The 27,914-nt window shown below is 33.3% G+C and overlaps 1 protein-coding gene across 13 annotated transcripts in view; it reads right to left on the minus strand.

Moving 5' to 3' along the window:
- LRBA (LPS responsive beige-like anchor protein) overlaps nt 1-27,914 on the minus strand; it is a 728,875-nt gene that overhangs the window by 525,351 nt on the left and 175,610 nt on the right. For all 13 annotated transcript variants that reach the window (XM_025439493.3, XM_025439495.3, XM_025439499.3 and 10 more), the window contains 9 exons: nt 24,471-25,523; nt 23,276-23,454; nt 22,080-22,233; nt 21,519-21,699; nt 17,833-17,960; nt 17,223-17,330; nt 13,123-13,282; nt 9,608-10,055; nt 640-773 (listed from right to left, as the gene is read on the minus strand). In XM_025439493.3, coding sequence (XP_025295278.1) covers nt 640-773; nt 9,608-10,055; nt 13,123-13,282; nt 17,223-17,330; nt 17,833-17,960; nt 21,519-21,699; nt 22,080-22,233; nt 23,276-23,454; nt 24,471-25,523 — 2,545 coding nt within the window. The remainder of the gene's footprint in view (nt 1-639; nt 774-9,607; nt 10,056-13,122; nt 13,283-17,222; nt 17,331-17,832; nt 17,961-21,518; nt 21,700-22,079; nt 22,234-23,275; nt 23,455-24,470; nt 25,524-27,914) is intronic.

A 27,914-nucleotide genomic window follows, 5' to 3' on the forward strand; every position in this document is an offset into this window, starting at 1 on the left:
ATAGTACATGGAACTCTGTACTGGCCATTCAATTTTCCTACAACCTAAAACTGATCTAAAATATAAGGTATATATGGTCTTTTTAATTTTTAATAAAATAAAAGGCAACACAGCACACATAATACTACTACTATAGATTTTGGTTTTCAAGTAGAAGTTTTTTTTCAATAACTATTTTTTCCAAAGCATAAACCTAATACAACATTACTGACAAAATTTTGAAAAAGAAACTAACACGAAACTTAAAAAATCAAAATTGCCAGTAGTTCAGCCACATGGAAATAATCAAAAACTTCAGAATACTATTCCTAGCTTTTCCCATATATAAAAGATGTATATACTACACATACCTATGATTACATGTTATGTATTGTACATATTTTTTTACTTAACCAGCTGTGAACATTTCCTCTTATCACTAAACATTAAGAAAAATTATGATGTTTAAGAAAATATTGAAATTTGTTACAATTTGATACTACTCAAATTTATTCAGAAAATTATGAAACAATTAACATCATAATATAAATGCATAATGATTTATAATAAGCCTAACAAAATAACTAATCAAAAATTCTCAACTTTGCAAAAGTGGGATTTACAAACTTTTTTTGTTCAAATCATTAATAACTAACTCACCAGGTGATTCTCCTCCTCCATCTGAGGTTTGGGTTGAATCTACTGAAGAAACCACACTGACAGCATTTGTAGGTAGACTTGTAGTAAGTGTAGAAGGTAAGACTGCTGATTTTTTTGTTGAAATGATGACACTTCTGTATTAAAGAAAGTAAATAGATTTTAAAATACAAAGGATCATTCAAGTTAATTACATTAATTTCAAAACAGAAAGAAATTAACTTCCTTTTAGAATTTATTTCTATTTTGATGTACAATTTAGAATATTCTCTCAATAAGAAATCTTTCCAATGGTGTTCATATTTACCTGCATTTCAATGTTTTAGAATAAAAACAATATCCTATGGAAATAAAAGAATTCATTATAACATTTGAACTTACAATTACTATATAATATTCTTTAAACTTATGATCATCTTTAATCATCCAACTTAAATAAAATATAAGCAAAGGTATATAAAAAAGGGATTTTGGCACTCAAGTGGAAAAGTAATTAACTTTTTCTTAACCTCAGAATTGAAGCAGAAAACAACATGTTTCTACATGGATTTTAAGCACCACTAATTTGAAATCACAAAACCTTAGAAATCTAAGGTAAAAAAGAAAATGCAGATAAACTATTTTTAACATGTATATAATCTAATTTTTTCCTTTTAATCCCCAAAGACTATCTTTTGTTAATATTATATAGAAAAAAACAATGCATAGGTATAAAAGCTAGATGCAAAAATTTCCAAATAATCAAATTTATTTATTTTGTCTATTATTCAAACATAGGTATTTATGATAAACCAATTTCAATTAAAGTGTAATACTTTATACCAAAATAGTAACTAAAGGACCTTATTAGGCATAACTAAAAGGCATTTTTAATTGAAGTTAGCTCCATAAACATGCAAAAACCCAGTTAATGAGGTAAAGAGGACAGCTGATATATAATGCACTCCCACAGCAGTGCTTACTTTTAATTACCTGGTGTTAACCATAAGCCTAAAGTCTTCAACATTCAATTTATTTAATCACATCTTTTGTTGACAATATTGTAACTGCAAGCTTCAAGTATTCCCTTAACAGCTTTAAAGTATTCAGTTTCTAAATAAAGTTACTTAGATACTTGATCCAAATAAATGTATTCAAAAGTGGAAATTATGTAATTCCAGTACCTTAAAAATACACTTTGTTTTTGTTGTTATACTAAAGAAAGATAATACAAAGCAGCGAAATAGGTTCTGTTTTACTTCAGTGCCTATCATGTGACGGCAAACACTGTTGCCAATTAAATCAAGTTCTCTTCTGTTAGGCATGGCTTATTCAATGTACTTGGGGGTAGCTGGTGTCACATCATTATAAGGGTGACTGCCGATGTTAACTATACACTAAAAAATAGAAGCAACAGCCACCTGAGCCCTCAATCCAAAATGGTGTGCTTAAATCATGGTAGCTTATATCAGATGAAGATTACTGACTTTACAGGGAGTAAATATGACCATATATGTTTGTGTAGGCACACACATGCACTCCCATGTGTGCACACTAAGGGTACACTCAAAATAATACAAAAAAAATTACATTTATTATTATGCATTTCCTACTCAAGGCAGAAATTCATTAGCCTATTGTTTAAGAAAATCTCTAGGTACATACCCTAGCAATCTGTTTTAGAGGGAGGAGTGCTGTGCAGAATTTACTCTCTTATTTGTTCACAAAAGAAAGAACTAGCAAGGTCTAGTTCACTAATATAATAATCACTGAAATGAGCAACAGAAAATGATACTAGAAAACTGAAAATATAGAAAACTGAAAATATTTTTTCCATAATTGAAATTTAAGACCTAAAACTACCCAATGTACCAGCCAACTCTTAGGAATTTCCCCAAGATAACTTATGCTCACAAAAATTATGTACAAGAAGCCTTATCTAATAGCCAAAAATAGATATAGCTCAGAATCCTTCCAAAAATGAGTGATATGTTCATACAATGAAACAATACTAGCAATTAAAAGAAACTGTTGATAAACATAACATAGGTGAATTTCAAAAGCATTATGTTGAGTGAAGAAAACCTTATACAAAGGAACATAAATTTTATATTTCCTTTTACATGAAGTTCTAGAAAAGGCCTAACTAACCTATGGTAGAAGAAGATCAAAGAATAATTTCCTCTAGCTGGGAAGTAGCAAGAGGGAACTTTCAAGACTGATGTCTTGATTGAGGATTTGGTTTACACAGGTGTACAAAGTTGTCAAAACTCATCAAATGGTACACTTAAGATTGGTGCCATTCAATGTATGTACATTTTACCTTAAAAAAAAACTATACTGAACTCTAGTTAAAAGATCTGCATACTGAAATGTTTATGAAGTGAACCAATGTCTGTTGAAACACACACAAAAAATAAGACTGATGGATAGAGGGAAGGGTATATGAAGAATCATATGATGAAGCAAATAGAATGAAAGGTTAATTGCAGTATCTCAGTGATGGGTTTATGGGCATTCATTGTAGAATTCTTTCAACTTCTCTGAATGTTTTCACAACAAAACATTGCAAAACTGGTAAATTTACTACAAATGTTCCTTAGTATACACAATCACTATTTGTCAAAGACAACATGGTTAATTAAAAGTAACAAAAACTTGATCTCATTTCTAACCCTTTAAACTACTATCATTAATAATGTTATCAATCATGTATACTTATTCTTTATTATAGTTCAGTAAATATTTTCTAAGATCTTCCTCATATTCTCATTCCTAATACATCCAAAGTGCAGGTACCTACATTTTATCTAGCATTCCTCATACACTTCTGCTGTATGCTCTTATGGTTCCTCAGCATATACAGCATTTTACAACTCTGACCCTTTGCATATACTATTCCTCAGCTAGGATGCAGCTTTCTTAGCCCTGCTAGCCAGTAATCTCTTCCTTCTCATCTTTCAAAACCTTTCTTAAAGATAAGCCTCCCCAGAATCTTCAAGTCAAAGCTCGTAATACACTATTTTTTGTGTTCTCACGTGATCCTATTTTATAAATTTATAAATTAATAGCTATGATTTAAACTGACAAAAAAATAAATAAAAAAAATAAACTGACAATATGCCAAGAATTATTACCTAATTCTCCAAGTAGTCCTAACATACATATTACCTTCACTTTAAAAGTTAAAATAGTAAAGCTCAGATGGTAAAGTAACTTGTCAAAGTAAAGGCCCTACAATTCCAGGTTTGTCTAAACAGGAGCCTCCAATTTGAACTGTTTTCTCATATTGACCTTTTTCTTAAGTTTTACTGAGATATAATTCACACATTGTACAAAACCAATTAATGGTTTTTGGTATGTTCACAGAGTTGTGCAACCATTACCACAATCATTTTAACATTTTTTTAAAAGATTTATTTATTCATGAGAGACAGAGAGAGAGAGAGAGGCAGAGACACAAGCAGAGGAAGAAGCAGGCTGCATGCAGGGAGCCCGACACAAGACTTGATCCCAGGCCTCCAGGATCATACCCTGAGCTGCAGGCAGCGCTAAACCACTGAGCCACCTGGGCTGCCCTCATTTTAACATTTAAACACAATCCTATAGTATAATCGTCTACAAGAAGCAGTAATAAAGATTTCCAAGATATTAAATTATGCATGTATTACTACCAAAATAAAAAATACATATGCTCACAAATGGATAAAGTTTTCAATTTTTTAGCCTACTTATGTACTTAATAGAGAAAGAAAATTAATCAATTTCCAAATTCTTTGGCTGATTCAAATCAATACTGAGAAAGCAAAATAACTAATAATGCTTCAGCTTTGGACCATATAAAAATAAAGAAAATTCAAAGTCGTAATGATCCAAATTAAAGGACAAAAAAAAAAAAGCAGCAGATAGATTTCAGGATATTTTCCTTTACTGTTTCCATTGTCATAAGGGTTCCATGTAAAAAATTAAAGCTTTCAATAAAGGCGATCTGTAAGCTATCGTAAACTAATAAAGCATGTCCTACCTACAGTTTAAAAAAAAAAAAAAACCTGCAGAAATTTATCTTTACCACTACTCAAGAATGATCATGAAAGGACTATTATTTCAAAACTTTCTAAAATACTTTGGAAAACACAAAGAAAACGCAACACACATTTGACACAAGTTTGAGATCCTACATGCCAAGAAATGTGCTAGGGATATTTCTGGCTTTGTTAACAGCTTAAGTTTCTATGTAAGAGACTTACTGAAATCCTTTGTTAATACTTAAGAAGCAAATAACTAGATTTTTAGTATCTGCCATCAACTTTAACAAAAAGCACTTCAAACTTTCTGGCATGAAGAATTTGTAAGGCAGATATGTCTTTTAGCTTTATAAGCAATTTTCCAAATTGTCAATTAAAAACCAAATATTAAGATATAAAATTTTACATATTATCATTTTTTTAAAGACTTAAACATTTATTTATCTTTAGGGAGAGAGAAAAAGAGAGTGCACACATTCATGCATGCATGAAGGGGGAGGGACAGAGGGACAGGGAGAGAAGCAGACTCCCTGCCAAGTGCAGAGCCTGACCCAGGGCTCAATCTTAGGACCCTGAGATCATAACCTGAGCAAAATCAAGAGACCAATACTTAAGCAACTGAGCCACCCAGGTACCCCACGTACTATAATTTTCTTTACAAACTCACTGACTTTAATGAATAATAAGTACCTGTGAAGCACTATACTTAGAATATATTTGTTATTGTTATTTATAACAATCCATGAATTAAGAACTACGTATTATCATCTCCATTTTACAGATGACAAAGTTTCCTAACATTCCACATACAGAAAGTGTAAACACTGTTGGCATTTTTTTTTTAATATGAACAACAAAGATTTCTGTAAAGTTTTATTTAGTCACAACAAAGAGCAACAATGTCTTCCAAATCACTACAGTTCAGAAGTTCCATTTCAGAACCATATCAGTTTCAAATATCATAAACTTTCACATAAACGCTATTTTATTTATCATGCAAATAGTTCACTAAAGGAGAAAAGAGCATTTTAAGCCTAGCACTTTACTCCCTAAGGATCTAATTGAAAAGCCAGACAAGCCCTTGAACTTTATCAAGATAAATCCCTGGCATCCACTAATCACCAGAGAGGATCTTCAAATTAGATAAGAGCAAGAACTTTGGCATGGGAATGAACACAAACACCTTGCCATCCACAAAGGCTCACAACCTGGCAGCCTTTCAGCAAGGTCCCACTCATGTAGCTGTTACTCTAAACTTTCCAGCTATTGCTTGAGAGTTGATAATTCTTAAGATATGAGGAGAGTTGTGATTTCTGACACAGCATTCCAGAGATAAATACATGATCAGAGGGATGCTTTGAAATTCCCAAAGATATTCCACTGGCCTAAGCCTGTGCGAGAATAGTTTTTCAAAAGGTGTCTCTTGCTAAGAAAAAGAGCGGGGGGTGTGGAAACAGAGCATTTTGCTTGCCATCGGACAATACATTAAGTGCATACCAGACATATAAGTTCCAAATAACATCCTGAAAAATATTAACACAGAAATTCTCCTGTATTCTATTTTAATAAACTCCTTAATATGTATTACTGAGGCATTGTTTCCCTAAATAAGTTCATAACCCACTCACTAAAATTTGGGACATTTATAAGGAAATTCTCTGACTAGATTAATAAGATATATTAAATTTACAAATCTACCCTCACTAAGTATTTGGCTACTCATCTAAGAGTAATAAACATTTAAGCAAATTACCAAAATTAAGAATATCTTAAAAACTATTTATATCTCTTCCCACTCTCAAAATACAGCCATTGCTATGAACAGTTTTAAATATACATTTTGAGGCATATATGAACAGATACATCTATTTTTTTTAAAAGATCATAAATTCCAAACTATTTTGTATACCACTTTTTCATTTAATAATGTATCTACAGTATCATTTTACACCAATACATAATGTTCTGCTTTTCTCACTTTAATGGCTACATACTAATTCCTGTATGTGTAGAAAATAGCATATGGAACCAATCTTTCATAGATTGGTAACTATGATGCATAACACCACCAAATGACAAGGTCTAGAGTCAGTCATCCATGCTTCAAAACTTAACTTCCAACATTTACTAGCATAAGAGCTTAACTACCTACTTAATTTCCCTGTGCCTAAGTTTTCGTCATCTGTAAAGAATAAAAAATAGTATCAATTTTAACTAAAAAATGCTTTTAGATTAGAACTTCACAGCTTAAGAGCTTAATAGTATTAGCTTAACTATGACATTTCTCCAGAAAAAAAAAGTTATACTTGTGTGTATCTTCTGTATTAATTTCTAAAATTATATTTACATATTTTAAATTTTAATTAATACTGCCAGTTTTCCCTCAAATACATTGTATTAACATGACCTTTCGACAATGTGTTTCTTCGTACCCTCAGTAACACTAGGTATCATCTTTTAAATCTTTGCTAATTTAATCAAAGAAACTATCTCATGGTTATTTTTTTTTCTCATGGTTATTTAAATTTTTATTTCCTTCATTATTAGTGATACAAACTGCCTTTACATTTGCATATTAACAGTATTTATTTCCTTATATATGAACTACCCGCTCCTTTATTTGCTAATTTTTCTAGCAGATTAGTCAATTTGTTTGTTAACATTTTATATACACACACACATATACTAGGAATACATAACCCTTTTATCTGTAATATGTATTCCCAAACATTTAGTATCTCTACATACACACACACAACAGAATGCAGCAATGACAAAATGTCTTACTAAGTGTGACAGCTAAGTTCACATTTATCGAGTGATTTCTTCATGCTAAGTGTTAGAGATTAATATATCTTCAATATCATTTCACATCAATAGTGTTCTACTTTGTCTTTTGTCTTTAACTGTGTCACACAATTGAAGGATAAGGAAACTGAAGCTCAATGAGAGAACTAGTCCAAGTTTACTAATAAGTGATAGAGCCAGAACTCAAACTCAGTTTTGTCTGATTTCTAGAGTCAAAAATTTAATTCCTATATTATAAAGCCCATTTTAAAAAAAAGACTGAAGTGAGCAGCCACTATACCTGTAATGTAACAATATAAATATACCAAGATGCTATTTCGCTAGAATTTAGACTTCATCAATCTCATCACTCCAGTACACTGACCTCATCTTTAAACAGAGGTAGAGAGAACAAGAGGACAAAGGATGATGACTAAAAGACTCTCCACTAAAATTATATATTCCCTGTGTTCTTTCAGAGCATCTTAATTACTATAAACAATTTTTATCAGCTTAGACACCTCATGTTCCAACCCACAGCAAGTCTCAAGTAGAAAACTAGATGAGAGGAAAAGAGAAGACATAAAGAAATAAAACAGCAGAAAATTATGATGAGGATGTGTCAAAAGAAAACAGAAGCCAACTTGAAGGAATTTCACTGGCCAAATCAGATACAATCTGAGCATCAACATAAAGAGTAACAATCACAACAATAGATTATAACATACTGAATAAAATAGGAAATCATAAAGCCATATAATGAACTAAATTCATTTGATCAGGATGATATTGCTTTATAAGAAATACTTTAACAGTGGAGAAATCTAGAAAATACCACATTAATAAATGATGAGAATGAACATCAGCAGTAGTAAAATAAAATCATATGTGCCACCTGTTAGAATACAACAAGAAGAAAAAGAGCCCCCTCCACAATTTCCCTGACAAAAATGCATTAACTTGAATAAAATTCTAAGGAAATATTAGACAAATCTAACCTGAGGGACATTCTTTTATTTTTTAATTTTTTTAAGATTTTATTTATTTATTCATAGAGATGCAGAGAGAGAGAGAGAGAGAGAGAGAGAGAGAGGCAGAGACACAGGCAGAGGGAGAAGCAGGCTCCATGCAGAGAGCCTGACGTGGGACTAGATCCCGGGACTCCAGGATCTAAACCGCTGCGCCACCGGGGCTGCCCCTGAGGGACATTCTACAAAAACAGCTGGGCTATCATTTTCTAATGTCAAGATAATAAAATTTAAGAAAGACTAAATAACTGTTCTTCCAGATTAAAGGAGAATAAAAAGACACAACAAAATACAACACAGAATTCTGAACTGGATCCTTCCACTATAAAGGTATGATTAAGACAATCAGTGAAGCTTAAAGATGTTTGAAGATTAAAAGATAGTATTACATCAGCATTGATTTCCTTATTTCAACTAATGTATTGTGGTTATGTAGAAAATATACAATGAAATATTCAAAGGGATGGACTGTTGGGTCAAGTTCCTTTCAAATGACTCCAGAAAAACAAAAGTTCTTTTAATTGGCAACTTCTCTTTAAGTTAGAGCTTATATCCCAATAAAAATATTGATGTTTGAAAGTAATAGCTCAATACATACATGTCTTATAGGCAGAATTTCACAAAGTTTTAGAACATATAAAAAAATTTTTCAGGTACATTAGCAAAAGATTTATTAGGCAGCAGAACCAATAAAGTCAAGAATCTATAATCAGTTTTCTCAAGCTCTCAAGCTCTAAGCACCTTGTTGAATTCCTGAGTCTACTGGAATCCACAGATTCCCACTTTTTTTTTTTCCTCCACAAAGGCTGACAGTACTGGTAGCAAAAGAGTAAAAAGTAGCCATTTTTAAGTAGAGGTGATTTCTAACCTATAACAAACAAAACTATTTACATTGTAACTTGCAAATGTAATATTAAAATTATTTTTAAACCATCTTATTGGTAGGATGAAAAATAAAAATTTAAATACCTTGTTGCCTACCTACAAACCTTTTATACAACAAAAATATCCTTTTAATTTTTATAAACTAAATCAAAACATCCCTTTCTAATGTTGAAGCTACAAAATTTAGCAGTTAAATTCCTGTTAACCTTTTAAGTATTTAGAATTTATAAATATAAGCAGATCAATACAAAAGACTATTTATAGTACCTATCAAAAGATCTGAACTGCACAGGTTGTTCAACAGACAGGTCACCAAGAGCTCCAAGGCAGGCTGGTGGCAGAAGGGCAGGATCCACTGTGACTCCATCTCCTGGTATATTAACCAAGCTTCGAAGAATGTCCTTCACATTGACATTTTTTGAAACTGGAACTGATGGTGCAGCCTTGTTATCCAACTCATTTCCTCCATCATTTTTGGTTTCCTGAGATTTATTGACTTCTAAAGAAAGAGTGCACAGTGCCTCACTGATTGCGTCTGGGCCTGCACTGACACTTGGAGGTGTTACAGGAGGAACTACATCCACACTGTTTCCTAAGCCTACAGCTGTTTCTTCCCCAAGGCCTGAGTCCCTCCTTCGAGTAGATGATGTGCTCTCAGATTCTTCCACTGATGCTGGTGTTAACGGGCTGAATGCTGATGGTGTATTTTCTACACCTTATCCAGAAACAAGAAAAGTTAAGAACAAAAAAATTTTAGAACCAATTTTTAAAGGGTACATTCAGTCTTAACAGCCATCTACTATTTTTTTTAATTTTTCAAGTTTTTATTTTAATTTTAGCTAGTTGACATACAGTGTTATATTAAGTTTCAGGTGTGCAATGTAGTGATTCAACACCTCCATGTATTACCCCTGTGACCCTGTGCTCATCACAACAAGTGTACTCCTTAATCCCCATCACCCACCATCTACTATTTTAAATTATGAAATATACAGCATGTTCTAAAAGGGAAAAATAAACTACAGGAACTATATAATATATTGCATTAATATGCCTGTAATCAAAATAGATGCTTTAATAAAATGATGAGAAATATAAAAATAATAAATGATAACTGAGAAAAACCCATCAAACTGAGTATGACATACCAACAGATAGTAACACAAGGTTGAAAGCCATTGGCCTACAAGAAAAACTCCAAAATCGTTAGGATAAAATACAAGACTTCAATAATAGAAGTCGCTAGAATGTAAACTTAACCAAGGCAGGGAATTTGTCCTCTTTAACACTTCATGTCCAGTACCTATAACAATGCCTGTGCCCACAGCAATCCCCAGCAAGTAGTAGGTGGTCAACAACTTTATCTCTTGCTACTCTTGCCATCACACTTCATACATCAAATTACTTGCAATCTGCTGAACATAGGACAATGTTTTGGACTTCAAAGGCACAGAAAATGTGCCTTTATACATTGTCACTTCTTTGGACAATAATTCTAAGATTTCTACCTCAAACACAGTTTCTACTTGCTAAAACACATGTTATCCCTCTTATTATGCAAGAGTAATTCGATAATCTTTAACATGTAGTTCAACAAGGAACACCATCTATTCCCTCTTTCATTCCCTCTAATTAGGCATTCACTGCATTCCAACAAAAATGCTCCATCTTGCTAACTCCAATGGTCAGTTCTTGGTCCTAATAGCATTTGACACAGCAGCAGCAAATGACCATTCCTTCCAACCTAGTAATACTTTTTTTCACTTGGCTAACAGGACATCATACTCTTCTGGTTTTTGATCTATTACCTCACTGGTTGTTCCTTCTTAATTTCCTTCACTTATTTTTCTCCCTTATTTCTTGAGTTGGAGGGACTTAGCACTTACCCTCCCTATCAACATTTATTCCCTTAGTGATCTCATTCACTCTTAAAGTTTTAAAATACTACTATATTAACCAAAAAAAAGTCAGACTTATTTTTAAGTGCCTATTCTACATCTTCTATGTCTAAAAGATATCTCAAACTCAACATGTTGAAAACTGAATTTATCTTTCCCAAAAATGTTTCCCCTTCTGTCCAACTGCACCTTATAATCCTTCTTGATGACATTCCATCTTTCACATATCCAGTATTTTAAATTCTGTTCTACCATCAAAATGTATCCAGAATCTGACTACTGCTCACCAACTCTATAGCTACCACCCTAGTCCATCACAAAATCCATTCTTTCCTGGATTATTGCAATATCCTCCCACTGGGTTGTGTGAAACTGTTATATTAACAATCCTTTTGGCCCATGCCTCCTGGTATCCATCCCCTTGAATGTGGGCTGAGCTTCACTTAGTTTTATCAACAGAATGTGGCAGTGGGCCAGTTCTGTGACCAGCTGTTACAAAGGTCTGGCAACTTGTGCATTTCTCAGGATCACTGAACACCTGACACCTGTGTAAGCAAGCTGGCTCTCTTGCAGAAGAGAACATGTACAGAGACTACATGAAAAGATATAGGCCCTCCAAACTAACGGAGGAACACCAAAGAATTTCAGCTGAGAACAAGTGCCAAAGCCTCAGACATATATGTCCAGCTGAGCCATTTCAAGTCAGTCAGCCTCAATTCTTGAGCCATCCTAGCAGTAGATATATGAGTGGAAAAGGCATCTCAGGCCACAGCAAACACCATTTAGAGCACGGATGAATTATCCCCACTGTGCCCTGTCCAAACCACATTCACAGAATCATGATAACAAGACTAAAACAGTTATCATTTTAGCCACTGAGCTTCAAGGTAGTATGTTACACAGCAGTACATTAACTAAAACACTGATTTTTTTTCCTTGCTCTCTAGAGTATATTCTTCATACAGAATCCCAACTGTTACTTTTAAAAACTTAAGTCAATTGTAACTCCTCTCTCAAAAACCTTCAAATAATTCTTCATTTTCCTTAGAATAACAATTTCACAGTCCATTTCTCCTGGTCATTCTTGATATTTTTTTCTGTTGGATTTTATCTTCTAAAACACTATACAATTTATTACATGTACTTCTTTTCTATCTCCTCTCACTAGACTATAAACTCCAGAGGGAAGAAATTTTTTTCCTCTTTTGTTCATGAATATACCCAAGTACCTCCCAGGTACTGAATGAATGTTTATTAAATAAATAAATCACTTCCACAAAGTGGTAGCTACTGCTACAACTGTAATAGCTGCTTCTCTAAATACACAACTATAACCTGCACCTACTTCTATAACTACTTCTATCACTTCTATTACAGTTTTTTGTTAACAAATCTCTTAGAAAGAATATGTATTATTTATCCTTTACAATAAATGCCAAAGCAAACAAAAATGTTATCCTTTACTTGTAAAGGATAACATTTTCTTAATTATGTTTTAATTTAAAAAGAAGTATCATCTCCCAATTGGAATTAAATACATGGTACTTAAATTAAAATATTTAGTTGTTAATTTAAAAAATGTACAATCTCACTTCATACATAAATGCATTTAAATTCCAGAATCAGTATTTTAATTATTAAGTAATAGTTTTTTGGAGTTTTTTTAAGATTTTATTTATTTACTCATGAGAGACACAGAGAGAGGCAGAGACATAGGCATAGGAAGAAGCAGGCTCCCTGCAGGGCACTCAATTCCAAGGACCCAGGTTTCATGACTTGAGCCAAAGGCAGACAGACACTCAACTACGAAGCCAACCAGGTACCCCTATTAGGAAATGTTTTACTTGAATTTTGGATGATAGAGAATAAGATACAGAAACTTACCAGGAAGTGATAAATTCCCACTTTCACTACCAGTTTCCTTAAATGACTGGTTACGTCTTTCATTTTGGGGTTCCAAAATGTCTCTGTACTTTGAGACCATAAGAACAGAGATAAAGTATACAACTGCCAACGCTAAAAACTGAGCTTGTTTGCTATCCTCCTAGGGAAAAATAAAAGTAGTTGATCATGCCACTATTAAATAAGAGGTACCAAGCTTATTTCATATGACAACATTTAAGTATAAAACATGTCCATAAATCTTTCAATATATGCAGAAAATAATAAATTCACCTCAGTAAAGATTAGGCAAAGACTTTTGGAAAAATGCCTATAAATGAGAGGCTTTATGCTCGTGAAATATGTAGAGAGAACTTGGTTTGTTTTTTAAATTAAGTAACTCAGTCTGAAGACAATGGTCCAATATACCTTGTAAGATTAATCAAATGAGAAAGTATCATTATATATGAATAATTATTTTGACTTCTAATCATAAGAATTAAAACATGTATTAAAAAATCACAATTATCAATTTTCCTAAAAGACAATCATTCGGGAAAAAAAAAGTGAGGTAATCAAATACAGAACAGGATCCCAAAGGAATTCTCAGGACTATTTTAAATAGTACAATCAAGTGTCTAAAATTGAAAATACAGTGTCTTCCAGAAAGAAAAGGACAAACTAGACTGACCTCTACAAGAGACCAGGGCTTCATCTTAGCTCTACAGATTACCCACATGTCTGCACCGATGACCTCTTTCATCTAGTCAAAATCTCCATCTTCAAAGGGACCCTGCACATATCACTATTCTGATAACATTTCAAAATAATTTAAAGGGAAAAATCAAACTTGTCCATCGAATTCTGAAAACTAAAGGTACCTTGAGTAACAGATAAACCTAGGATAAGGGAAACAGAGACTGTTGCTGAACAGATAAATAAATATCAACTAATGGTGCAAATGAAACTAAATGCATTTGACATAATTTCTGGGAAATAAGGAGATATCATTGCTCTACCTGAACATTTCCACTTGATGCAAATATTAGAAGTATTTGAAATCTGATAAGAATCTATGGTACCCTTTGGCTCATATGCAAGACCTTATTAGTCTTGATGGAAAAGATAAATGCACATTTTCCCTTTTTTATTAACCATTCTTTTTTTCTAGACACTCCTGTGTTCTGCTGTCACACAATCCTAACACTATTATAATAACTGTTGCTAATGATATTAACATTAAAATGTGGGCAAAAAACTTACTTGATCTTTTTTTAAAGATTTATTTGTTTGTTTGTTTGTTTGCTTGTTTGAAAGAGAGCAAGCAAGAGGAGGGGGAGGAGAGGAGGGAGAGAGACAAGCAGATTCTGCACTGAGAGTGGAGCAGGAAGGCGGGGCTCGAACTAATGACCCTGAGATCCTGACCTGAGCAGAAATCAAGAGTCAGACATTCAACTGACTGACACACTTAGGTGCCCCATGATCTTAACTTCTTAATCTATTACAAATCATTTACCCCTAAATATTTATTTAACCCTTTAATATGTTCAATATTTACTTATTACAGTATAAAATTCATAGTGTAAGCCTGATTTCTGTCCAATAAGAAATATCCAATAGATCCATATGTTTAGGTCCTAAATCCCAAAATAAATTTGTTTTTAATTGTAGCTGTCACTTACTGAAAACTTAAAATGGATCAGGGACTATCCTACATACTTCAAACACATTTCATTAACCCCTCTGAACAAGATGAGGCCTAGAGAAATAATTTACCTAAAGGCAAATGTGAATTCAGATTAGAGTGATTAAAAAGTTTAGCACTTAACCCTCAGGGTAATAGCTTCTTTACATTGTCAATCTAAGGTCATTTCCTTTTTCATCAAACTTTGTGGAAAAAAAATCTCTGGGACAGAGTCTGGGAAACATGGTCTTTTTTCTACAACTTCTACAAGGTGATTGTAAAACTTTATTATAAAAATTTTTTTTTGATTATTTATTACTTTCAGAAACACATGTTAAATATAGGAGACATTCTACCTCTCTCCAAACCACATAATATAAAAACTTGTTTAAAAGTCCCAAAAAGGGGCACCTGGGTGGCTCAGTGGTTGAGCAGCTGCCTTTGGCTCAGGTCGGTGATCCTGGGGTCCTGGGATCGAGTCCCACATCGGGCTCCCCACAGGGAACCTGCTTCTCCCTCTGCCTGAGTCTCTGCCTCTGTGTGTCTCTTGTGAATAAATAAAACTTAAAAAAAAAAAAAAGTTTCAAAAAAGCCAAATCATACAGAGCCAGGATGAAGAGCTTTTATTTCATTTTAAGTGCTATGGGAAGCCATCAGAGAATATTTAAAGCAAAAGAGTTAATACCTATTACAGATTTTTAAAGATCGCTATAAGAAAAAGCTATAGGGCAATGGATTCAATGAAAAAAGAGGGGAGAGAAAGCAGCAGCATTATTTGGTCCCAAAATGAACAAAGTCAGTCGGTTCTGAAAAAACAAGTTAATGGTTTAATTAAAGGAATGATACAGCTACCAAAAAGCAAATAAATGGAGATCTAGGGAGGCAGTATACCTAATGGTTAAGATCAAAATTTCAAGAACCAGATTCCCTAGATCCTAACCCACTTCTACCTCTTACTACTTGTGTAATTTTTTTTTAAGATTTATTTATTTATTTATTTATTTATTTTTAATATTTTATTTATTTATTTAGGATAGTCACAGAGAGAGAGAGAGAGAGGCAGAGACACAGGCAGAGGGAGAAGCAGGCTCCACGCACCGGGAGCCTGATGTGGGATTCGATCCCGGGTCTCCAGGATCGCGCCCTGGGCCAAAGGCAGGCGCCAAACCGCTGCGCCACCCAGGGATCCCCAGATTTATTTATTTATTCATGAGAGACACACAGAGAGAGAGAAATAGAGGCAGAGACAGGCGAGGGAGAAGCAGGCTCCCTGAAGGGAGCCCAATGCAGAACTTGGAACTGGATCCAGGATCCCAGGATCACGCCCTGAGCAGAAGGTAGATGCTCAATGGCTGAGGCACCCAGGCATCGCACTACTTATGTAATCTTAAAGAGATTATTTAACCTAATACTTCTTTCTCATAGGATTATTGCATGACTTAAATGAAACAGAACATCCAGTTCTTTGCTTAAATGCAGTAAGCATTCAATTAACTATTAACTATAGCTAATAACGATTAACAAACTGTTTATGTGTATGTGTATAAAACTTAGTCAAGAACTCGAGAGGACTAAAGCTCTATAAAAAGAAGAGGGGAAAATTAAAAATTGAAGTTATAAAGTTGATAAAAAGAAACTTGCAAAAAAAAAAAAACAAAAAAAAAAAAGAAACTTGCAGAACATCCTGTACTAAACAGGCAGTTAAGTATTCAATAAATATTAACGAATGATAATACTACAAATGCTGATGAGTAGGATTACAAATAATGTTTATTTTCACCTTTAGACTCTCATACGATCTTATAATCTGTATGTGAAACTGTGCCATTATATGAAAATCAACTAAAACAAATATTTTTTAAAAATTAAAGCCACCCTACACACCATTTCATCATATACCTTTGTATCATAATTTTGTTCCTTTGAGGGGAAAAAATATCCAATGTTCAGTAAAAATAATATGCTATTCAGAATTTGAACATTCCATTACTTTCAGAGTGTAGATTCGGGAGTTTAAGACTGCTGAGTTGGAATCCTATCTTTTACTAGCTCTGTTAGCTTGAAAAAGTTATTAAAGGTCTTTGTGCCTCAGATTCCTCATTTATAAAATGGTAATTACAAAAGTACTCATCTCAAGAAGTCGTTGGACCTCCTACATGTAAAGCACTTACAATGCTTAATATGTAATAATGTATTATTCTTTTTAGCATCATTATTCTGATATATTAACTCCCTTTATATAAACAACACTTTCCAATATTCTAAGATTCTAAAATCACTATCAAAAGAATTAGTTTCTAGTCCTTCTTATATCTACTCAACTATTTTATATTACAAAGAGTTCTCATGCTCAATACTTTGGGCCTAGGAGGAAATATGAATCAGTTAAGAGTATGTGAAAGGAAATACTGTTACTTACTATGTCTCTGAAGACAACTGCCCTAAGCCGATTAATATCCATGTCTTGTAGGAGCTTCTCAAAATCTCTTACTGGAGATATACCACCAGTTACAATGTCCACTGGACTCTATTTAAGACAACAAATATATATATATATACACACATTACACAGAAATTTAAAAAAAAATTAGCACAGCATTCCAAGTACCAGAAAAAAAAAAAATAACTGTAACACTGTTTTTTTCCAGTTTATTTTTCCTACTTACTTCTCTCTTCTTTTTTGGGTTACAGGAATAGAGGTGTGGGTTACAAAAGGAAGCCATAAAGGAAAAAACACACTGCACACTAACTCACCAAGTACATGAAATACAAATTGACATATTCAAAGGAAAAGGTATCAAAGACACAAGAAAAGTAAACATTTGGAAAAGTAGACAAGATTAAGTATAAGCAAATCTTTACTGTATATTTAAAGACAAATATTTGAATGCTATGTCCACAGACTAAAATAACTATTTTAGAACCTCTGTCAGATTTATTTAACTTTATGTTGAAATGAACAAATAAATTTAAGATCTTAATCGTAAAGTAAGAGGCACTTTATTTAATTAATTATTCTGTATGCTTACCTTCGCTGCAGATTTCCCCATGGGAATCAAGCTATGCATTGTTTTCTGGCCTCTGACTGTATCTCCTCTAGCTTTCAGCTGTGAATGCTGTTGACACTCTAAACAATTCCTTACTGCCACTGCACACACTGTAGTTTATTTTAAGGAGAAGATTGGGCAAGAAAAGAAAATTTTATTTAAGATTTTGAAACTGATAAAAATCACCTACACAATATGACTTACATAAAGCTTTTACTTGAAACAGATTACTTTCAGCAAATCCCTAAAATGTCAGGGACATTTAGTCAAATGACTTTGTCACCTGTTTGTTTTCTGACTTTGTTAGCTACTCTATCAGGAACCAGTGCTAAGAGAGAATCATTTCAGGAATCTTAATCAACAGGCTAATGTTTCTTAGATCTCACTTAAGCTAAGCTAGGACAATCTTTTATTAAGGAAAAGATAGGAAAAAAAATAAGGAAAAGATAGGGAAGAACTGAAAGGTAGAAAAAAATATAAAGCAAATCACACTGCCATGAGCTTTCTAGGATAATAACCTTCCATCACCTTCACTAAAGTAAAATAGTTAAAATTTGCATGTTTTTCTTATTATGTATCATTATAGCATGATTTTAATAGAGACTGATAGAGGGTACAGCATTTATAGAAAATATTTACAGTGTCTACATTTAACTGGCTTTCATTAAAACCATATAAAAGGTGGGGACAGAAAAGAGACTATAATTAATATACAGTCCAAATAATCTCTCTAGTATTATGCTAAATGAAATAAGTCAAACTGAGAAAGACAAATATCATATAATCCCACTCATAAATGGAATCTAGGGAAAAAAATAAACAACAAGCATAATCAGGCCTATGAAAACAAGAACACAACTGATGGTTACCAGAGGAGAGGGTAGTAGGAGGTGGGCAAAATGGGTGAAGGGGAGAGAGAGATTTATAGGCTTCCACGTATGGCATGAGTAAGTCATGGGAATTAAAAGCAGAACATAAGAAATAGTCAATGATACTGTAATAGCAATGTAACTGGACACAGACTAATATACAAACCTTTCAACTCACTAAGTTGTATACCTGAAACCAATGTAACAATGTGTCAACCATACTCAAAATAATAATAATTTTATCCAGTAGAAACCAGTATGTTTGTAAGCCATGGTATCCCCAAATCTTTAAGATTTGATGTTTCAGTATATTACTACCAAATACTAACCTTTCTTTGTTTCTGACTTTCACAAATACCATACTCAAAATGGTGATCTTTTCTGAGCATAAATCCTATAGCATTCATGTTATATGTGATTATAAACTATTATAGAGTCTGTAATAGCATTGTTTGCTAACCACTGAAAGAATTATGTAAATTCAAGAATTTGGTTGTAACATTTACAACAACTTAAAATAAGTGCTAAATTAAATGAATCACCTGTTTAAAAAAAAATAATTACCTCTCTCTATGTCTCCCAATCAGGTTAATTTTTAGGTTTAAATGATGAATTAGGTAATGCAAAAATGATCATGAATTGTTTGATTGCATATAAATCATCTCAATTCCCAATCAAATCAGTAGCTTTCAGGGCATTTGAACTGAACAAGAGTAGAAGAGCAAATTAGGAACAAGACAGCAGGGCAGCCCGGGTGGCTCAGCGGTTTAGAGCCACCGTCAGCCCAGGGTGTGATCCTGGAGACTGGGGATCGAATCCCACATCGGGCTCCCTACCTGGAGCCTGCTTCTCCCTCTGCCTGTGTCTCTGCCTCTCTCTCCCTCTCTCTGTGTCTCTCACGAATAAATAAATTTTTTTAAAAAAGGAACAAGATAGCAAACTTCTTTGTGGACTCTAAGTACCAAACTTTATATGGCTAGCAGACAAAGAAGTGAGACAGGAAAGTATTCAGAAAGTTGCAAGAAGAGAACAAAAACTAGGGAAAAGTAGAGAAGGAACATAGTGAGGAAAGGAAGAAGAGAATATAGAATACTACTCTGTCAAAATTAAAATCAGGCCTAGGAAAATAACTTTTGTATTACTTTTGTCCCAGGTTGCATAAATTCCAGTTTTGGTATCGATACACAAAGTTATAAACCATGCCACATTCATCAGTCTCAGTAGTACAAGTTACTCTCACTGTTGCTGTACTGCCTTCTTACCTCCAACCTCATGAAAGAACAAGCATGAAAAAAACCAGAGATCAAATATTTGGATTATTTACCAAGCTTACCATACTCTATTAAAGAGATCCTGAACAAGTCGTTTTCTGAATCTCACTTGTATATAGAAGACATGGTGCTAGGATAGATTGAATTATGAAAATGAGGGAGATAGAGTATTTCCCTCATTTCTGAATTTAATGCTTCAGGACAGTGAAATATTGATAGTGTAGCCATGTACTTTTAATTCCCGAAACACACTCTTTATAGAAAAGTGGCAAAGTTGATAAAATGGCATACACAAAATTAACAGAGTCAAATATTTTAATTATATTACTAACAAAATATAAGTAAGTATGTTAAAACTGAAAGAAAGTTAAACTATATTCAAATTCTAGCTTCACCAATTATAGCTTTTGGACATGGAATAAGTTTCCTATTTCTCTGATCTCAAATATCCTCATGAATAAAAGAAAATAATTGCTGGCTCACTGAAAATCTATAATAAAAAATGACAGTAGACAATAAATGATAGTTTTTGCTTTTACATATTCACCGTTTGAATCAAAGCTTTACACCAAATTTCTAAAATAGTTACATCGAGTTCATTAGAGCATCCTAAGTTTAAAAGTGCTTTGAATAGTACTGAGTAAAAATAATCGTTGCACCAAAAAAGTCTGTTTATGTAACAGCTATTTCTGCTAAAAATGGGAAAATATTTCATGAACTAATTAGATTTTCCACTTTCAACATTTCCACAGATGCCTTATTTCTGATCTATCTTCACATGGCCATGGTTCCTAATGGCTTTGCTTCCATTTCTTCATCCCCTTCTCCCTAATTGCTTTTCTCCATTTAATAAGCAAATCACTAACAAACTGTTATTATTTACAAATAGATACAAGAAATCTTCTCCACAGAGAAAAATTGTTCTGCTTTACTCAAAGGAAGCCCTGATGACACTAAAAATTCTTGTCATGTATTTTAACTTTTACCTAAGCAAAAACTGCCTTCAGGACAAGGAGATTTAATATTTTTAGGAACTGCTTTAACAAATTACCATATCTTAGTTTGATAAAGGTTGTACTGGAATGATGCTGTTTAGAACCTTGCTACTCAAGTGTGTTTGTAAGAGAACAATTTCAACATTACCTGGGATTTGTCAGACAATTATAGACCTCACCTCAGACCTATATAACTGCATTTTAACAAGATCCTCTGGTGATTCTTATGTATGAATCATCTTAAAAATTGTGAAGCACTACTTTTGAGCAAAGATCAGAGGAACAGTGGTAATAGTGACCACAATCAACATAGATTTTTCAAAACTCGTCCTTCTTCTAGACAACTTTGTAACTACTACTATAGCATAATACACACATAATCCTCACTCTTTGGAGGTTAAAAAAAAGGATATGACAAACTGTTTAGTACACATTTTTCCACCAACAGGTAAAAGATAATTTTCAATCTAATATGTCAAGATTATTGAAAAATGTTCAAGTAAATTCCTAACTAATGGGTTTTAAGATCTCACCTAGTCGGAGACACTGTCGCAAAATTCCACCAGAAGACATATTTTTTTCAGCTTCAATTTCAGTAAAGCCAAGAGAGCTTGCAAATATAAGCACATCCACAAGGCTGATTAGTCTCTGCAAAAATGTCACAGAGGCTTCTATTGAAAGGCCCTGAGTAGGTTCAATATTCTCCAGCTCGTGCTGTTAAGGAAGAAAATTTGACATTTACATGTACGTTCTGATCAAAATCCAGTTTTCTTAGATATGTTCCCCCAAAACTAAGTTCTATAAAAAGTCATGCTCTCAGATATCTAGTTCAACAGATGATTTCCTTTTTCATCTAAAAAGAAGGCAATGGAAATGTATGGGTGAGCCGCCATCAATCATATTCACTAGCTGACTCATTCCTAAGAAGTCCTTTCATTCCTAGAACAGATTTAAGGTCCTTTCAGGTAACTAAAAGATCCTGTTACATCTGGATTATAGCACCTATGATACATAATAACCACCACATTCAACTTTTAGTCAAGAAAGATGCATAACAATCGTTTTCACACTAATTTATATAGTAAAGTCCTTACTGTAGCCGATGTAGCAGCTGAAAGCAATGGCAGTATACCCCCACAAGCCATGACCATATTGTCCATCACTTGAGAGATGAGATGAATTGTGTTGTGTACAAAGATGACATTATCACTGCTATTCACGAAGTCCATAACTGTCTTTGTTGAATGGCTGTCCAAAGATAAATGATGTTTACTGATAAAGCCAAAGAAAAGAAATCAGTTTGCCTACTTGAGGGGAGGGAGGATAAGAAGGTGCTTTTGCTTCATCTTGAAAGCTGAGGTAATGATAATGATGCAGCAGGAATGTTGGGGATGTACTTCCTCAGAAGATGCAGACCATTCCATATCAGGAGATCCTATCCATGCCCCTTTTCAGTGCTGAAACATATAACACTATTCATCTTGTATACAAAAAGTTCACATATAACACTATTCATCTTGTATACAAAAAGTTGAATTATCCTTAACTGGGAACAAAATTGAGAAGTCATGTAGCAAAAATTAAGAGGTAAATGGTGTTAAATGTGCTATTAAAAATGAATTTTCTATTAACATTTTCTTAGATAATGCTATAAAATGTTTTCAAACAGTGTAAATGTAGTACACAAATAACAATAAACCAATTAGGCATTTTAAAATCATAAATCATACAACAGATAATCTGAAATATATAGAAGTCTTATACCAAAACTATACTGGAGAATTAGATGTTATACTTAAGGTCTAATTTTTTTTTTTTTTAGTACTTCTAGTAATAAACCACTTTGGCAGATCTATCTTTAGGTGAATTATATGCTATAAAATATGCTACAGGAAATTTGCAAGCTTTTTAAAAGAAAAAATCTCTGATTTTCAAGTTTTTGTAATTCAGACAGGGTAGCTCATTTTTACAATAGATAATAAACCCTACCATAGAATTTATATTCTACTTTTTTGCCAAATGCCTGAAATTAATTGTAAAATGTTAACTATATAAACTTCTTAGAAAACAAAACCCAGGGTGCCTGGACGGCTTAATCAGTTAAGCATCTGACTATAGATTTGGGCTCAGATCATGATCTCAAGGTTGTGAGATCAAGCCCCATGCTGGGTTCTGCACTGGGCATGGAGCTTAAGATTCTCTATTCCTCTCTTTAAAAAAAAAAACAACAAAAAACAAAGACTATACACAAAGTGTGAATAAAGTTTAGTCTACAAACATATAGACAAACCTTCTCCACATCTGTATATCTGTTTCTATTGCAAATAATAGATCGTTGAGCAAACGTTGATGCATTTGAGACCATTTGAACTCAGGAATACGAAACATAGCAGATCTGGAATCCCTTCTTTGTCCATTAACTCCATCTGGTACTATTCCTTGACCTGGTTCCTCCTGCTGCCTTGACACCTAATACAGAAAGTAATAAAATAAGTTCAACTTCAAAGAAGGTATTAATAATAGCTTCTTTGCCATTCATCTAACAAATAATCACTAAAGAACTAAATTAAAGAAAAATAAGGATACTATGGAACCAAATTAGAGAACAATTATCAATAACACTGAAATTTAATACTAAGGAACCAAACTAGAGAAAAATTATCAATAAGTAATAACATTGAAATTTAATACATTAAAGCAAAGTTATCAAAAATGCTAACTACCATAATTCAACAATAACCAGCTTGCAATCATGTTATTATTACCACCAGCAAATGTAGTATTTTATAAAAGAATCAGGAAGTTCTTAGGTTTGAAAATTAGCAGCATGAATGAAAGGCAGTATCTAGATTATAAATTGATTAGAATTAAAAACAAACATGAAGATAACAGAATTAAGAACCAACAAAATGGTTGGTTGAACAGAAGTGGGAAATGACAACATGTAATCAACTACTGTCTCATGAATCCCTCTGAGATACTAGTAAAGCAGGAAGCTGTACCTCTAGATCTCAGAAAGTCTCCTCCCCTCTTACAAATTAAATAGATCTTATGGTCTGTTTCCACATGGAAGGAATTTTACACTACATACTTTATATATAAAATCATGCACTGGCAGGTAGTTCTGAAGGAAGACAACCCTAGATTTTGCCAGAGATATAATGTACTATTACTGGGTTATCAAATAAAAGGTAAAGGCAAATATTTCCAATATTTGCTTTATAAAATAGAATTATTACAATCCTAAAGCTTGAAAGTATTAACTTTTGCTGGTGCTGTAGTGAAAATAATAATAAAAGCTGCCATTTAATGAACTCACTAAAATTTTGTGCTAAAGATAACAAATGTAATCTTTACATTCATTGTATTTATATAATTGCGAATAGGCTATGAACCAACTCCAAAATAAAATAAAATGTAAGTATATACCCTTGAACTATTAATTCAATGCAAATACACTTCAGGAAGACAATAAATATAATCACCTCAAGCACAGGTTGATGAGGTTGAGATGTTTCCATGTTTGTATTGGCCTTCAATTCCAATCTCTCAGTATCTGTAGCAACACTGGAAACATCCAATTTAGCAATCCTCTGCTCAGAAGTGGTAGGAGCCTCAAAGACAGGAGAATCACCAACTATTTTGGTTTCTCTAGCAAAGCTAGTTGTTTTCTTCCCTTCCTGTAGCATCTCCCCAACATCTGATTGTACAGGTGTCTGGGAAACAATAATGTCTGGTGAGGTAGCTGAAGACCCTGATGCTGTCATAGTCAAAATTCCAGAATCTTTGGAATCTTGAGTTTCACTGTCACTTTGCTTCTTACTTACAGATTCTTGCTCTTGAAATACTAATTTGTTGTCATTACTAAGCATGTCCAGTCTTTCACTGGCTTCAGATGCAGCTGGAGACAAACTATCTTCTTGGAGCTCTGTGGGTAGACTGGCTTCCTCAGTAGGACTACTTTCTACCTTCAGTTCTACATAATCATCATCATCTTCCTCTACTATAGACTTATCCAAAAATTCAGGCACCTCTGAGGTATCTTCTTCTGAAGGAGAACTTACAGAAGCAGTTACTTCACTAATAGTCATTATATTTTTGCAACTCATTTTAAAAGAATTAGAGGAAACAGTCTCAGCATCTATCGTATCAGAGGATACTTCCAAATCACCTGTATTAATTGTTTCATTTATCAATGTTTCTTCTAAATGGACTTCATCTAGTAACTCCTGACTTTCTTGGCCAGTTTGCCTTTCTTCATTAGATGCATTAGGAGTTGGCAGTCCAACGCTGGAGACAGAGTCTACTGAAACTGTCTTCTCAATAGTTGACTTTTCATCACTATTTCTGGTGTTATGTGGAGACACAGGACAAGCCTTCATACTTGTTTGCTGGGATGCTACTGAAACATTAACATCCCTGCTAATGGCAGAGTCGGCTTCAAGTGAATTTGAACACTGCCCTATTTGTTCATCAACTTTTCCCTGGTGTTCCCTGAACATACTGGCAAGATTTTCTTTGTGCATTTCAAAAGTGACCTAGATGAAGAACATACAATCAAAATATGCTTTTAAAAAAAAAAGCATATAGAACATAAAATGAAAATATTTAACAACTTTTCAAATAAGTGGTATAATATAATGCAATAAAATAATCATCCTAGAATACCCTTATCTTATAAAATAAAGTCAACCACAAAAAACAAAATAGTCAAAAAAATGATAGCTAGACTTAATGCTAACAAGTAGCAAAGCACTAAGCCACAATAAGAACATCCCTACTTAGCCTATTTTTAAACACATATGAAAAGAACACTGTACTGACCTCTGTAACTTGTACCAGGATCTAAACATATACCATTGTGTATCTAAATATATACTTTGTGAATGGTTTGTGCACTAAATAATACATTGTTCAACTGCAATGAAAACCCATTTCCCCATGATTTATCCTCTTCAGGGAATTAAAAAATCAATTATGTCCACTATTATAGCAGTTTTCCATATATTTAGTAAAAATATTTCTTACTAAGCTAATACATGAAATGAAATGGAAAAAAAAAAAAAAAAGAATCCAACCATCCCCAAAGGTCAACCACTATTTTCAAAGTCTAAACTGGTCAAAATAACTATAACCTGAAAGTTCCAAGTCATTCATCCATCCATCCATCCATCCATCCATCCCACTTCCATGTGAGTGACTACTATGTAACTGGCAGTGTGAACATCTTATATTATTAGTCTTATTAGTCTTATTATTAGTCTTGATAATTTTCTTATCAAGGATTACTTTAGGGACCATTATGTGATTGCCACTGGTGTTATAACAGGAAGTGTTAAAAAAAAAAAAAGAAGTGTAATGCATGCAGAAACTATAGGCATAATTAATAGTTTATCAATGCTAGAACTGTTTGTTCCTGTAGCCTACATTATTATAATATATATGGTAAATTGAACCTTTAGTCAACAAAGCTTTATTGAACCCTAGTATGGGAGGATGGTAATAAATGACAACAAAAGATAATTTGTGCACAAAGGTCTATATGCCTCTTTGAATCATAGGCATGTACACGCATGGGTAAAAGGCAAACAAATGTATAAATAATGCATTATGCAAACATTTTTTCTATAGCTTATTTACTAGCCCTTACTCGGAGTATTTACAGTATGCTCATGCCCATAATGAGATACAGCTCAAAATAAAAATGTTTAGGAAATAAACATTTTCCTAATTGTATACATTTGGGAAACTTTTTTTTTAAGATTTTATTTATTTATTCATGAGACACACAGAGAGACAGAGAGGCAGAGGCACAGACAGAGGGAGAAGGAGGCTCCATGTAGGGAGCCCGATGTAGGACTTGATCCCGTGACCCTGGGATCACGCCCTGAGCCGAAGGCAGACGCTCAACCGCTGAGCCACCCAGGCATCCCAGGAAACTTTTTTTTAAATATTTCAAAATGAAATGCATATGCTCCACATTAAAGAGTAAAATAGCACAGTAAACATCAACAAAATATCAATATCTTTTATAACCAGAAAGCAAATATTTTCTTGAACCAAGTTGGTTGGTTGGTTGTTTTTTATCAAGGCTCTACACCCAGTGTGAGGCTTGAACTCACAACCCTGAGATTAACAGTCACACGCTCTACCAGAACTAAATTATTTTAATTGACCAATTCCTCAGTACTTATTCAGCAAAACTGACTGAATATCCAAACATGCCAAGCACTGTGATAAAACAACACAATGTCCCTGCCTTCATGGAACTTCTATTCTAATGAAAGAACCTGAAAATAAACATACAAAAAATAAGATAATGTCAAGTAATAGTAAGAACTTTGAAAAGGAATAAAGAGAGTAACTGAAGATGACAGTCTACGTGGGAGGGTGTGTTTAACCAGAATAACTGAGGAAGGTCTCTAAGGATATTACACTGAATAGAAGTAAGAATAAAGTGAGAGAGCAACTTATATGAATATCAAAAGGAAAAGAATTCAGGAAGGAGGAAAAACAAATGCAAAATTCCTGGTAGCCAAAATGGCTTGATATGTTTGAGGAACAATAAACCAGTAGAAAGAGAACTATACATGATAAGGTCACAGAGGTAGACATTGGCAAGATTATGGTTATAGAGAATTGTAGACTATATTAAAGACTTTGAATTTTATTCTGAGTGTAAGAGAGCCATTCAAAAATCTTGAGTAAAAGGAAGACATGATCTGATTTCTTAACGTCATTTAGTCTATTTGGAAAACTGACTTTATGGGAGATCATTTCTACACTGATATGGTTATTATTGTCTAAGAAAGGCAAGTATCATACTACCAAACCTCACAGTAATTTTGAAAATAGGATGATCCTTTATTTCAACAACAGTGTATAAGTTTAGTTTTCAATAATAATTTGCTTTTATTTTTTCCAAATTA

This window comes from Canis lupus, chromosome 15, assembly GCF_003254725.2.
Source record: "Canis lupus dingo isolate Sandy chromosome 15, ASM325472v2, whole genome shotgun sequence".
Taxonomy (NCBI): Eukaryota; Metazoa; Chordata; class Mammalia; order Carnivora; family Canidae; genus Canis; species Canis lupus.